The 12,506-nt window shown below is 35.9% G+C and overlaps 1 protein-coding gene across 1 annotated transcript in view; it reads right to left on the reverse strand.

Moving 5' to 3' along the window:
• LOC110199243 (solute carrier organic anion transporter family member 4C1-like) overlaps window positions 1-12,506 on the reverse strand; it is a 111,699-nt gene that overhangs the window by 23,596 nt on the left and 75,597 nt on the right. The window contains exons 10-11 of the mRNA XM_020973998.2: window positions 5,221-5,411; window positions 675-739 (exon numbers count right to left, since the gene is read on the reverse strand). Of these exons, the coding sequence (XP_020829657.1) occupies window positions 675-739; window positions 5,221-5,411 (256 nt within the window). The remainder of the gene's footprint in view (window positions 1-674; window positions 740-5,220; window positions 5,412-12,506) is intronic.

A 12,506-nucleotide genomic window follows, 5' to 3' on the forward strand; every position in this document is an offset into this window, starting at 1 on the left:
TCCATTTCTACTTCTCTCCATTCTTACCTCTCTTTTATTTCTAGTCATAATGGTTTCCATTAGAAAACTCATTCTGAGCTTTAAAACATATTCCCTTAATGTTCATAGAAGTAGAAATAAAAGTTCTGGCTATAGTTACATGAGTGACTCCTTAATATTTGCATTATAAAATGTATCCTTTTATACATGAGCACAAGAAAAAATAACCATTTAGGTAAATCTAAGGGATGTTGACATTTTAGTTAAAGGTAAATATTTTTATTTTGTACTATATGTATGTACATATATACAGATATATATGTATAACATATAATATGTAATGGTGGTAGATAAATATACTTTAGTCCCACTGATTCATATGCACAAATTCCCCATAAGTCAAAAACTGCCCATATTTTTCTTTTTCAAATGTATAGCAACCATATCATTTATACCTTATGACAATTTTTGAATACCCTTAATTTAGACAGTGATAAAACCTTATTTATTTTCTCTTCTGAAAGATGACTCATTCCTGAATTTTGAAGTTCTCGCCTTCACATTTTTTGTATATCATGTCATCATTTTTATTTAATTTGTTCTCCCATATATGTATATAAAGACAAATAAACAATAAAAAATAAATAAGTCAACAAAATTAATAGTTCACAAAAAACTACGTATCTATGCCATACCCAATAATCGGATAAGCATGAATTGTACGCCCAGGGCAAGAGAATGCTGTCTGTCAAATACACACCTGTAAGCAAATAATAATTACACAATCAATAATAGTTACAGTGAATACACATTAGGTCCAAGGCTACTTTACTGATTGTTTAGACTACTTTTGTCACCAAATAATCAGTTTAGGTACTCCATGAACTATAGAAGAGCAAAAATGCCCCAAACAGTAGTATTTTGCTCACATTAGCAAGTTTAGTAGCCTCGCTGGTCCCCACCCATTCCTGAGCCCCTCATTTCAACCCTACCACCTCCTTCTCCAGTACTCCTATCCTCATGGCCAGGAATACATAACCCATACCTTTAGGGTGAATTTGTCCCCAAGTTCTAGGATTTATAATTATAGAACAGTGGGAAAGTATTCCATATTGGACTAGAATTATTTTTTTTTTCTTGGCAGGCGAGAAATAAGCATACCTAAATCTGTACCTGAACAGCTGCATTTCAAATCAGCCCAATTCTGCTGACCTGTACAGCATTTCTAGTAATCAAGTCCCTGTCTTGTTCTCTTTATGATTAAAATCCTGCCTTAGTTCAGTACCAAGTAAGCTAACTCCTTGGGTGGTCTCAAATCCTGCTCCTCTAGCGACTCTCTACTTCCTGCTGCCTGACTGCTTCCTTGGCAGGTGTGCTCAACATGCAAACTATTGCTCCCATGCCATGGGAGCTGGATATAAGATCTACAGCAAAAAACATTAGAGGAATTAAGTCTAGTCTATGGCCCTAGAAAAGGAACAGAATAAGTTAAAAACAACAACAACAACTATTTATGGAGGGGAGCAGAAGGGGTAGGCATTGAATAGCACTATATAGTAACAGGATAAATGCAATAGGAAATCCAGTCACTAGAGAATTTGGGCAAAAAAAGTAACTGATGGAAAAACAAAAATTCTTTAAATTGAATCTTATATGACATGTTTTCTAGCCTCTTCACCATGCTGGTCATCTTTTGGGCACATTCCTCCTTGCCACTTTTGATTCTTAAATATGGCATCCAGACCCCAGTACACAATTCCAGGGTAGAGGACTACCAGCACCTAAATCCCAGAAACTATAACTCTCTCAATCTCAATGCAGCCTGGGATGGTGTGACTCCCAGATCCCTCTCTCTCTCCTTCTCTATCTCTATAAAGATATCTGTTTATATCCATAAAGATAGATAGGTATCTAACTCACCTTATATATTCCCCTATATACATCCAGTTCAAAATCACCATTTCCACCTGAATGTCCCATAGGTAGGTTAATCTCAACACATTTGAGAGAACTCATTTTTCTTACCCCCAAACTCATCCCTTTCCCTAACTGTTCTACTTCTGTTAATAGCACTGTCATTCTTTTAGTTAACCTAGGTTCACAACCACTTCTCACTTTCCCTGATCCCTTATATCCTATTATTTGCAAGGTTTTGCAGATTCTGTGACCATCATCTTTCACATCTGTCTCCTTCTTACAAGAATGTCATTCCAGTTCATGTCAACTGGGCTAAGTGTACCTTCTCAGAATATCATGTATATATATGTATATGTGTATGTGTGTGTGTGTGTGTGTGTGTGTGTGTATATATATATATACACACACACACACACACACATATGTATGTATGTATGTATGTATCCTTGATATACTCTACGATTCAGTCAAATTGGCCTGCTTATTGCTACTTTCACACAACATTTCATCTCCTGCATCTATGCCTTTGGACAGGCTGTCCCCTAAGCCTGGAACGTCTTGCTTCTTCACCTCCACTTCCTAGCTTCCTTCAAGGCTCAGCTCAATGACTGCTTCCTTTCCTGATCCCCACTGCTGCTAGTGCCTATTCTTCTATCCCCGAACTCCCATAAATTACCTTATATTTACCTTTTTATATACTTATAATTATTTATTGTTGATACAAATGTTTGTTGTTTTCCCTAGAAAAATTTAAGTCCCTTAAAGTCAGAGACTAATTAATTTTTGTCTTTGCATCTGCAGTACATAGTACAGTACCTTGCACATAACAGGTGTTGAATAAATGTTTGTTGGTTGATTAACATTCCTATGTCTGGAATGTTCTTCCATTTCACCTTTTCCTCTTAAAATTCCTGGCTTTCTTCAAAACTCAGTTCAAACGCCTCCATCTGCAGGAGGGCTTCCCCACTGAAGCTACCTTCCATCTACTCTGTATGTATCTTGTACATATTTATCAGGTAAGGTCCTTGAAGGCAGGGATTATTTTTCTTTTTCTTTCTCTTCCCATTGTTTAGCATGGTCCCTGGCACACAGTATGCCTTTAATGTTTGTTGATTGAATGATTAGCTTCCATACCCATAATTGATTCATAATGAACTTGTAGTATACTAAATCCTCAAGTTCTTCTTCAGCTAATTTTTTTTTTTTGCCACAACTTTCCCATCTCGCACTTGTGAACTTGGTTTTCTAAGTTTTCTTTTGTAACTAATGATTTAATTTTAGGCCAGTGTTCTGGTTGTCAAGATCTTTTCTGTCATCCCCCATGTTATCTATCTTACCTAACTTAGTGCCATCTGGAAATTTGACAAATATGCCATCTGTGCCTTTAATCAAATAATTGATAAAAAAAAAAATTACATAGAAGAGAGCAAGTCACTCCCCAATGCTTATATAATAAAATATGCATTTCTTTAGTCTAGGATTTAAGACATTCAGTTATGGCTCCAACCTACCCTTTCTAATGTATTTCACTACACTCCCTTATACACCCTATATTCTGGCCAAACTGAACTAGTAGCAGTTGTCCTCTCTCATCTTGACCCCTTCTGCCTTGATTTATTTTCACCTGCCAGCCCCTCCCCAAAGACCACCCCCTCCACCTCCTTCCCCACCCCTACCTCCATACCAAGACTCCTTCATTTCTGCTTATTGAAATTCTTCTTCTCCTTCAAGGCCCAGTTCAAATGCTACTTGATCCAGAAGTATTCCCTCACAATTTCCCTCCCTTCTCACACCAACTGAAAACAACAACAACCACCACAACAGCTGGCATTTAAATAGTGACTACGGGGTGCCAGGCACTATGCTAAGCATTTTACAATCACAAATATTACTTCATTGGATACAGCAGCCTTGGGAGGTAGGTGCTATTATTACCTCTGTTTTATAGATGAGGAAACTGAAACAGATAGAAGTTAAGTGATATGGTCACACCGCTACTAAGTCTTCCAGGCCACATTTGAACCCTGGTCCTCCTGCCTCCTCTACCCACTGCGCCACCTACTGGTGGAAGCTTTCTCTTCTTTAAATTTCCTCAAATTTTTATGACATTTTATCTAGACCTCTGCTTTGTTTTTAACACACTTCACTTTGTATTATTTTTAAATATTTAAAGTTTAAATCATTTTATTACCCCTTTAAAAATCTGTTTAACAATTCTCTCATTATTAATATCAAGATATAAAACAGAGATACATGCTCTGTCAAAAGCCCTTTTCCACAGAAAAGAAGGGTGTTTGGCACAGAGTCCAGATGGAAGTAGACAGTACCTACAGATGACAAGGTCCTCCAGATGACAGTGTACTCATTTCAACAAAAGCAACATCACAGAACCTCTAAAATGAGACTGATTCACAATTACTCAAAAGAGCTTGGCATCAATATATCTACACAGGAAAAGCCAAGTGGATAAAGAATGTCTATTATTCTGATTATGATATAAAGCTGGCTATAGAGCTAATAGAGCTAGCTCATAAGTGCTTATATTTACTTACATACACAATATATATGTAAATGCATGCATATACACACATGGGTACATATGCAAATGCAAACATTTTTTCTTACATCATTAGTTTTCTGGTGATGCTACATTGCATCAAATCATGGAATACCATAATCTCTAAAAAATAAAAACTGCTGGTCACCCAAAAGGAAACGGAGAGATCTACTGTGGATATAAATAGGATGCAGCACATTACTATCAATAAATTGTGTGCAAGAAGCAGTTGTAAAAGGTTCCATCAAACAGACGTATGGCTGGAAGAAGCAATGGGTCAGTAATGTAGTAAGAGTGACTGCCACACTGATACTTATTTAATATTAGGAGATCTAAAAGAAGGAACCTAGCATTTTGAACAAACTCCCACTTGAAGAATTTAGAAAGACAGGGACAACAGTCATGGGATAAGAAGGTGTGGATGGGTTGCTCACTTAAGTATTTAAGTATACCCAAATGCTTAACATAGCCTCTGGCATAAATCAGGTACTTTATAAAGTCTTTTAAATTGCATCAAAATAAAATTTTATTATATTTGCTAATTTGTGGTTTGTTTTCAACCAATGTGAGTAAGAAGCAATTAAAATATGCTGTTGTGTTTTTCATGATTGGAAACAACTATAAAGCAGCTTTTGGGTTTTGTACCTTGTTCTAAAATATAGAAAGGACTGATGATTCAAGATTTTTTAATCTACTTAAATATAATGAATATTTCTTATAAATGAATTTAGGCCAGAACATGTAACGATTACAAAGGAAATGCATACCTGAGGATGGCCACAGTAACTGGAGTACCAGCCATAAAAGTAAACACAACCGTAGCAAAGAAAAAGGCAAAGAATATGGGTAAATTCTTGCATCGTGATTCACATTTCCCAGATTGAGCATCTATGACATCACCTTCCACAGTTGATAGTAGTCGTTTTTTCTGTCCCACACAGGAACAGTTATAATACACCTATGAACATTACAATGTAAAACAGAGTTTTTATGAACATGACTGTCATACAAAATTATGCACGAAAATAACAGTAAATTTAAATGAATAACTACATAGGAACTAGACTATTTTTATCTGTAGGAAACACCTTCAAATTTAGTCCATCAAAATTTAGAAAAGCATTCTGGATTCTCTCTTCCTTTAAAGAACACATCTTTACTATATCAGATATGGTTGCTTTAGCTAAATGTTTTTAATTCAAAAAAATTTCCCTTTCAAATATTTCATTTCCATTCAGGAGAAATTTACTGAACACCTAATAAGTACTACAAAAGGAAGAAAAGAAAATAAGCAACAGCTTTTTTTTATCTCAAAAAGGAGAATCATCTAACTTGAAACAGGTTTCACGTTGAAAAGTTATGCAAGATAAATGAGATGGAAAAATTGTCACCAACATTCAAAAATAAAAAGAAAAAAGTTCAGAAAAATTACCAAATTCACCAATTGCGTTTGAAAGTATATGAACTATTTTATACCCACAGTCTCTCCTCTGCAAAGAGAGGAGAAAAATGAATTTTCTCAATTTTTCTGAATGGCTGTGCTTAATTGTGTCTCAATTACAGAGTGTCCAATTTCATTTTTTTTTGTACTTTCTGATTATATTCTTGCCAATATGCATACTGTTCTCCTGGTTCTGCTTATCCTCTCTCTAGAATGAGAATTCTTCATATGCATTATTTCTGACAACATGTTCTATTACCTTCCCTAACCATAATTTGTTTAGCCATTTCCCAATCAATAGACACCTACTTTGTTTCTAGGATGCTTTGTATAATCTTTTGAACTGATTTTTTTCCCCTTTTCTTTGACTTCACTGACTGGTATTTCTGGGTTAAAAGGTAACATAAATAAACATTTCAGCTACTTTTAAAAGCATAATTTTAAATTGCCTTCAAGAATGAATAGATCAATTTATAGCTTCACTAAAAGTGTATTAATGTGGCTATCTTTCTGTAGCCTCCCTAACACTGATTACTTCCATCTTTTGTCAGCTTTGACAATTTGTGGGATAAAATTTCAGAGTTCTTTTGATTGGGATTTATCTTATTAGTGATTTGGAACAATCTTTCATTTGGTTGTTAATAATTTGCAAGAACTTTTGAGATTGTTCACACCCATTGAATGGGATGTCCCAGTGAAGACTTCTCAGTGTAATTAAGGTAATGAGTTCAGAAGGTAGGATAGGGTTAAGTATAGATTTCTGTAAGTTTTTTTTAGTGCCATATAACAGCAGTTAAAATTTGTCTAGTTGTTAAGCCTTGGCCTGCCTTCTGATCTTATCCAGATTCGCCTTTTGTCCCAAGCCCCAGAAAACCCTTAAATTTTCAAGTCCCCTTATCTCCCTTTGACAGGACCTTACTTAGATGACTTTCAATTCCCTTCGTTGTCTGTTCAATCTCTCAGACCTTCCAAAACAATTGCAAACTATCTTTTATGGTAGCCTGGTTCCTCAGTACAAAGTTTAACTTAACTGCACATTTTTAATTGCTTCTTTGACATTATCTCAACAAACTAAGAAATATAGAGATGTATACTATGCCCTTTGTCCTTTGTTAGAGTCTCGCATGTAAAACTGTAAGCCAGTTAGCGGACAGCTAAGGGGAGGGGGAATGTAGGCTATTTAAACTGACTTCTGTTACTGTGTCTGTGTCTCCCTTCATCAGATCCCACTGGTGTGGGGACACCCAAATCTCGAGATTTGAAATAATAATAATCATAATTATAGCAATAATAATTAACTTTCTGTTTCTCCTTGGACACCCCTGTGTTTTGTTTTATTTTTAATTTGAGTGGCATCCCACACTCCATTGACCACTTACCTATTCAAGAATGGCTCTTGATCTTATATGTTTGTATCAGTTCCCTACATATCTTTAGTATCAGACCATTATCAAAAATATCTGATGATAAGTTTTAGTCCCCTATTTGACACATTTACTCCTCATTCTAACTATATTGGTTTTGTTCATGTAAATCTTTTTAATTTAATGTAATCTAAATTATTTATTTTATCTTTTATGATCACATCTACCCTTTTTTGATTAAAATTTTTCTTCCTGGCCAAATTTGTGAAAATTACTTTATCTCACTGGCTTCCATTTTTTCCATATTCAGGTCACATATCTATTTTAAGTATATTATGGCATGTGATTTTAAGATATTCTTCTAAATCAGGAGCTCTCTACCTGGGGTCTATAGACACCAAAAGAATCTGTGGATAGGTTTGGGTGGGGAGAGAGGGAATCTATGACTTGGATGGATCTTTATGTACATCTTTATTTTCACTAACATCTAAATGAAATTTAGGATTTTCTTCAATTTATGTATTTCTAAAAAGAGTCAGACATGACTTAAATGACTAAACAACAAAGTAAAATCAATAAATGTAAGTTAGGCTATTTTTTTTTCTTTTAAAGAGACTGAGACCATCCTCAAGACTTGGTTGTCTCGGGAGACTAAAGGTTAAGGCTGCTGATATAATTTCCTAGTGGCCTGAATACAAAGTAGCCCCGAGACGCTTCAGGAGCATTCCCTGATGCTTGGCTAGTGGAAAACGATGGGCAAAATGAGCAAAGTAGCTGCATCTGGCTGAAGAAACTTGAGGTGCCTTCAATGACCACCCTTGCTGAGTATCCTTCTCCTGTTATGGCCAAGTAAGTCTCCTTTTGTTAACTACTGAATGAGCAAGGAATGATTCATTTCAATGCAATATCAAAACTGAAATAATACAGTGCTGGGCTGTCAACACCACAATAGCATTCAGGGGTGTGCTAGAGTCAGCTTGAAATGACCCACGAGAGCAGACTTAAATTTTCAGTATGAGTATCTGTACCTCAGAAACCAACAAATGCTACAAATTAAGGCTTGATTTATTGTGTGACAGATTATCTAGAACTAAGAAAGTAATGGGGAAATGTTAGTAATGTAGATTAAACTTAAAGGTGTATTGTTTGTATATATTTTTCTGGACAGCTATCTAACAGTTGCCAGAATACCCCTCGGTGTAGCTGTGTAGGAATGAAAGATAATGAGTTCATTCTGCTTCTGGAATTGCTTTTGGGGATGCCTCTCAAAGATGGTGGTTGCTTAATTTGAGATGCTCCCCACTCCTAGGGGATTAGAAGGTAAACTACTTGTGGCTACTCAAAAAGGGGAGACTGAAATGAGTATGTTCTGTGACCTTAAGAAACGTCCCTTGAAGACAATGACAATAAATGTTTAGTCCCTCCAGATGTGGTGTCCCACTGGGGGAATCTCTTCAGAGCACAGTTTACATTCAAAACAGCTTGGAAATCTTTAATTTAGGGGATAAAAAGAGATTTTATCCTTGCTAGAAATGTACAAATTCAGAAGAATAAATTTACATTCTGTCCTTGCTGGTACTAGATGCCTTTGTATGTCTAATGGTCATCATAACCCAGTTGCTTTTACAAAGGCCTCCTAAAAATAAAAATGCCCCTCTCAAGTTTTAAGGAGTCATATTTGTATGAAATGGGGAAGTAATTGTTTGGGTTTGAAAGTTTTTGAAATAACAATATAACTAACTGAACTAGCAGTATTCAGTCTTATGATTGCATATGAACCTAGCAAGCTGAGGGATGGCATGAAGGATCTCAATAGTGAGAGAATGGAAATAAAAGATTTTAAGGATTGTCTAACAACTCTTCTGAAGAAATTGTATGAGGCTTTTTTTTTGTCATTTGAGGGGCTAACTGAAATATTTCTACATAAACATTATCATAATTTTTTGATTCAAGACATTGGGAAAGAGCTTTAAAGGCCGATGCTTAATTCTCTCTAGATGCTTAAAGACTTATCTGAAATTGGGGATATGGACAAATGTGTCAACTGTATCCTTGCCTACTTACTGAGGATAGGCAGTGATGCCATATCAGCTAAAAAATATTTCCTCTCAACCCAGGTCCATAAGCAACAAGATGGAGGACAAGATATTTTCTCTGATCCTCCTCACCTCTCAAATCTCTCCAAAACAGAAATTACATGCAAAAGATAAAGCAATTTCAACTATCTCCATGGTCTAGGACATCCAGAATCCAAAAGAAGACAGACACACACACACACACACACACACACACACACACACACACACACACACACACCCCATGAACTGATGCTCACTGACCTTGAGTTCACTCAAGCACTACTACAAGGAACCAACACAGGCTTACGACAGGATGTGTAGAGACAACCTAAAGATCGTAGGTCTCCCAGAAGAATGTGACAGGACAAAAAAAATCTTAACACCATAATGCAGGAAATACTAGAAGAGAATTGCCCAGAACTTCTGAACATAAATATAATACCAACTGAAAAAATTCACAGATCACCTCCAGGAAAAACAAACAAAAAACTCCCAAGGCTGACAACTAACAAGACCCATAGTAGTTAAATTTAACAAGTCAATTCAGAAACAAGTTCTGCAGGAGACCTTCAAATACAAAGAAAAATTCAAATAAAGTAAGACTATTTTGCACCTAGAATACGTAGAAGGGAATAGCATAATGTGTTCCAGAGAGCAACAGAGCTCAGGGTACAGCCCAGCGTGGCCTACCCTGTAAATCTGAGCTTAACTATACTAATAAACAACACCTCAAAGACAAAGTAGAAACAAGCAACAGGAGGGGATCAGGAGTGACAGGAAAAAAACTAGCAGAAACAGGGCTACTTTAAAAAAGATCAAGGTAAAGTGACTGAAGCTCTGGTTTTATAGCAGAAGAGGGAAAAAAAATCATACCTTGGAAAAAAACCCCAATATAAGAGACTGATGAAGGAAAATACAATTTTATTTTTAAAATTAATTTATTTCTAGTTTTCAACATTCACTTCCACAAGATTTTAAGTTCCAAATTTTCTCCCCATCTCTCATCCCCACCCCAAGATAGTGTGCATTCTGATTACCCCTTGCCCCAATCTGTCCTCCCTTCTAACACCTCCCCCCCTTCCCCTCCCCCGCCTTCTCTTATCCCCTTCCCCTTCTATTTTCCTGTAGGGTAAGACAGATTTCTATATCCCATTTCCTGTGTATCTTATTTCCCAGCTGCACATAAAAACAATTTTTAACATTCATTTTTAAAACTCTTGAGTTTCAAATTCTCTCTCTTCCTCCTTCCCATGCATCCTCATTGAGAAGTCAAGCAATTCGATATAGGTCATACATGTGTAGTCATGCAAAACACTTCCATAACAGTCACGTTGTGAAAGACTAACTATATTTCCCTCCATCCTATCCTGCCCCCCATTTATTCTATTCTCTCCTTTGACCCTCTCCCTCCACAGAAGTGTTTGTTTCTGATTACCCCCTTTTCCAATCTGCCTTTCCTTCTATCACCACCCCCCTCTCTCATCCTCTTCCCTCCTACTTTCCTGTAGGCTAAGACAGATGTCCATACCCAATTGAGCATGTATGTTATTTCCTCCTTAATCCAAATCTGATGAGAGTAAGGTTCACTCATTCCCTCTTACCACTCTCCTCTTCCCCTCCACTATAAAAACTTTTTCTTGCCTCTTTTAGATAATTTATCCCATTCCTCTCTCTCTTTCTCCTTCTCCCAGTACATTCCTCTCTCACCCTTTAATTTTATTTTTTAGATAACATTCCTTCATATTCAACTTACCCTGTGCCCCTCCATCTATATATATTTCCTCCAACTACTCTAATACTGAGAAAGGTCTCATGAGTTACAAATATCATCTTTCTATGCAGGAATGTATACAGTTCAATTTTAATAAGCCCCTTATGATTTCTCTTGGAAAATATAATTTTAACTTTAAATGTAAATAGCTTATACAATCCAATAAAGTGAAAAAGAATAACAGGTTAGATAAGAAAACAATTTTCTACAATCTGTTGCTTACAAAGAAACATATTTTAAAAATACAAGCACACATAAAATAAAACTGAGATGAGAAAAAAATTACTATGAACCAAATGAATCCAAAAACACAGGAGTTGCAATCATCTTATCTGCCAAAGCAAAAAGCAAACAAACAAGAAAACCCATTCAAAATACATAAAAGGATAATAAACAAGGAAAATATGATGTTGAAAGGAGCCATAAACAACAAACCAATATTAGTAATAAACATATATTCCAAATGCCTTAGCATATAAATTTGTAAAGGAAACATTATCTGAGTTACAAGAAGACACAGACATAGACAAAGTAGTATAATATGACAGGAGATTTCAATTATCTCTCTCTCAGTTTTGGATAAGTCAAACAGAAAGATAAACAGAAGGGAAAATATGGATCTGAATAAAATGCTGTAAAAAACTAGATTTGAAGACTTTAGGCATCTTCTAAAGGGGACTGCAAAAGAATATATATACATATACATATATATACATATATATATATTTTTTTTTTTTTCTTTGAACCACACAGAACTTTTACAAAAACTGACTATGTACTAGGTTACAGAAATGATGCAAATAAATGTAAAAAGGCAGAAAAAGTTAATACATCCTTTATTGACCATAACTCAATAAAAACAATGATTGGTTCAAGGGCCACAAACAAAAGATACAGATCCAAATTTAGACTTAACAATGAAATCCTAAATAACGATTGGGTCAAAGAACAAAAGGGCAGCTAGGTGGTGCAGTGAATACCATGCTGGGTCTGGAGTCAGGAAGACTCATCTCCCTGAGTTCAAATCTGGCCTCAGGTACTTATTAGCTATGTGACCCTGGACAAGTCACTCTACCTCATTTATCTCAGTTTCCTCATCTGTAAAATGAGCTGGAGAAGGAAAAGGCAAACTACTCTAGTACCTTTGCCAAGAAAACCACAAATGGGTCATGAAGAGTCGAACATGACTGAAAAATGGCTGAAAACAACAACAACCTGTTGGGTTTTATTAGGAACAGCCAGATAACTTAGTGAATAGAGTGCTGCAATAGAGACTCATCTTCAGAAGTTCAAATCTGGTCTCAGACACTTACTAGCTGTGTGACCTTTGGCAACCCTGTTTGCCTCAGTTTTCCATTTGTAAAATGAGCTGGAGAAAGAAATGGAAAACTACTCCAAT

The sequence above is a fragment of the Phascolarctos cinereus genome, unplaced genomic scaffold (assembly GCF_003287225.1).
Source record: "Phascolarctos cinereus isolate Bilbo 61053 unplaced genomic scaffold, phaCin_HiC Scaffold_4;HRSCAF=312, whole genome shotgun sequence".
NCBI classification, from domain to species: domain Eukaryota; kingdom Metazoa; phylum Chordata; class Mammalia; order Diprotodontia; family Phascolarctidae; genus Phascolarctos; species Phascolarctos cinereus.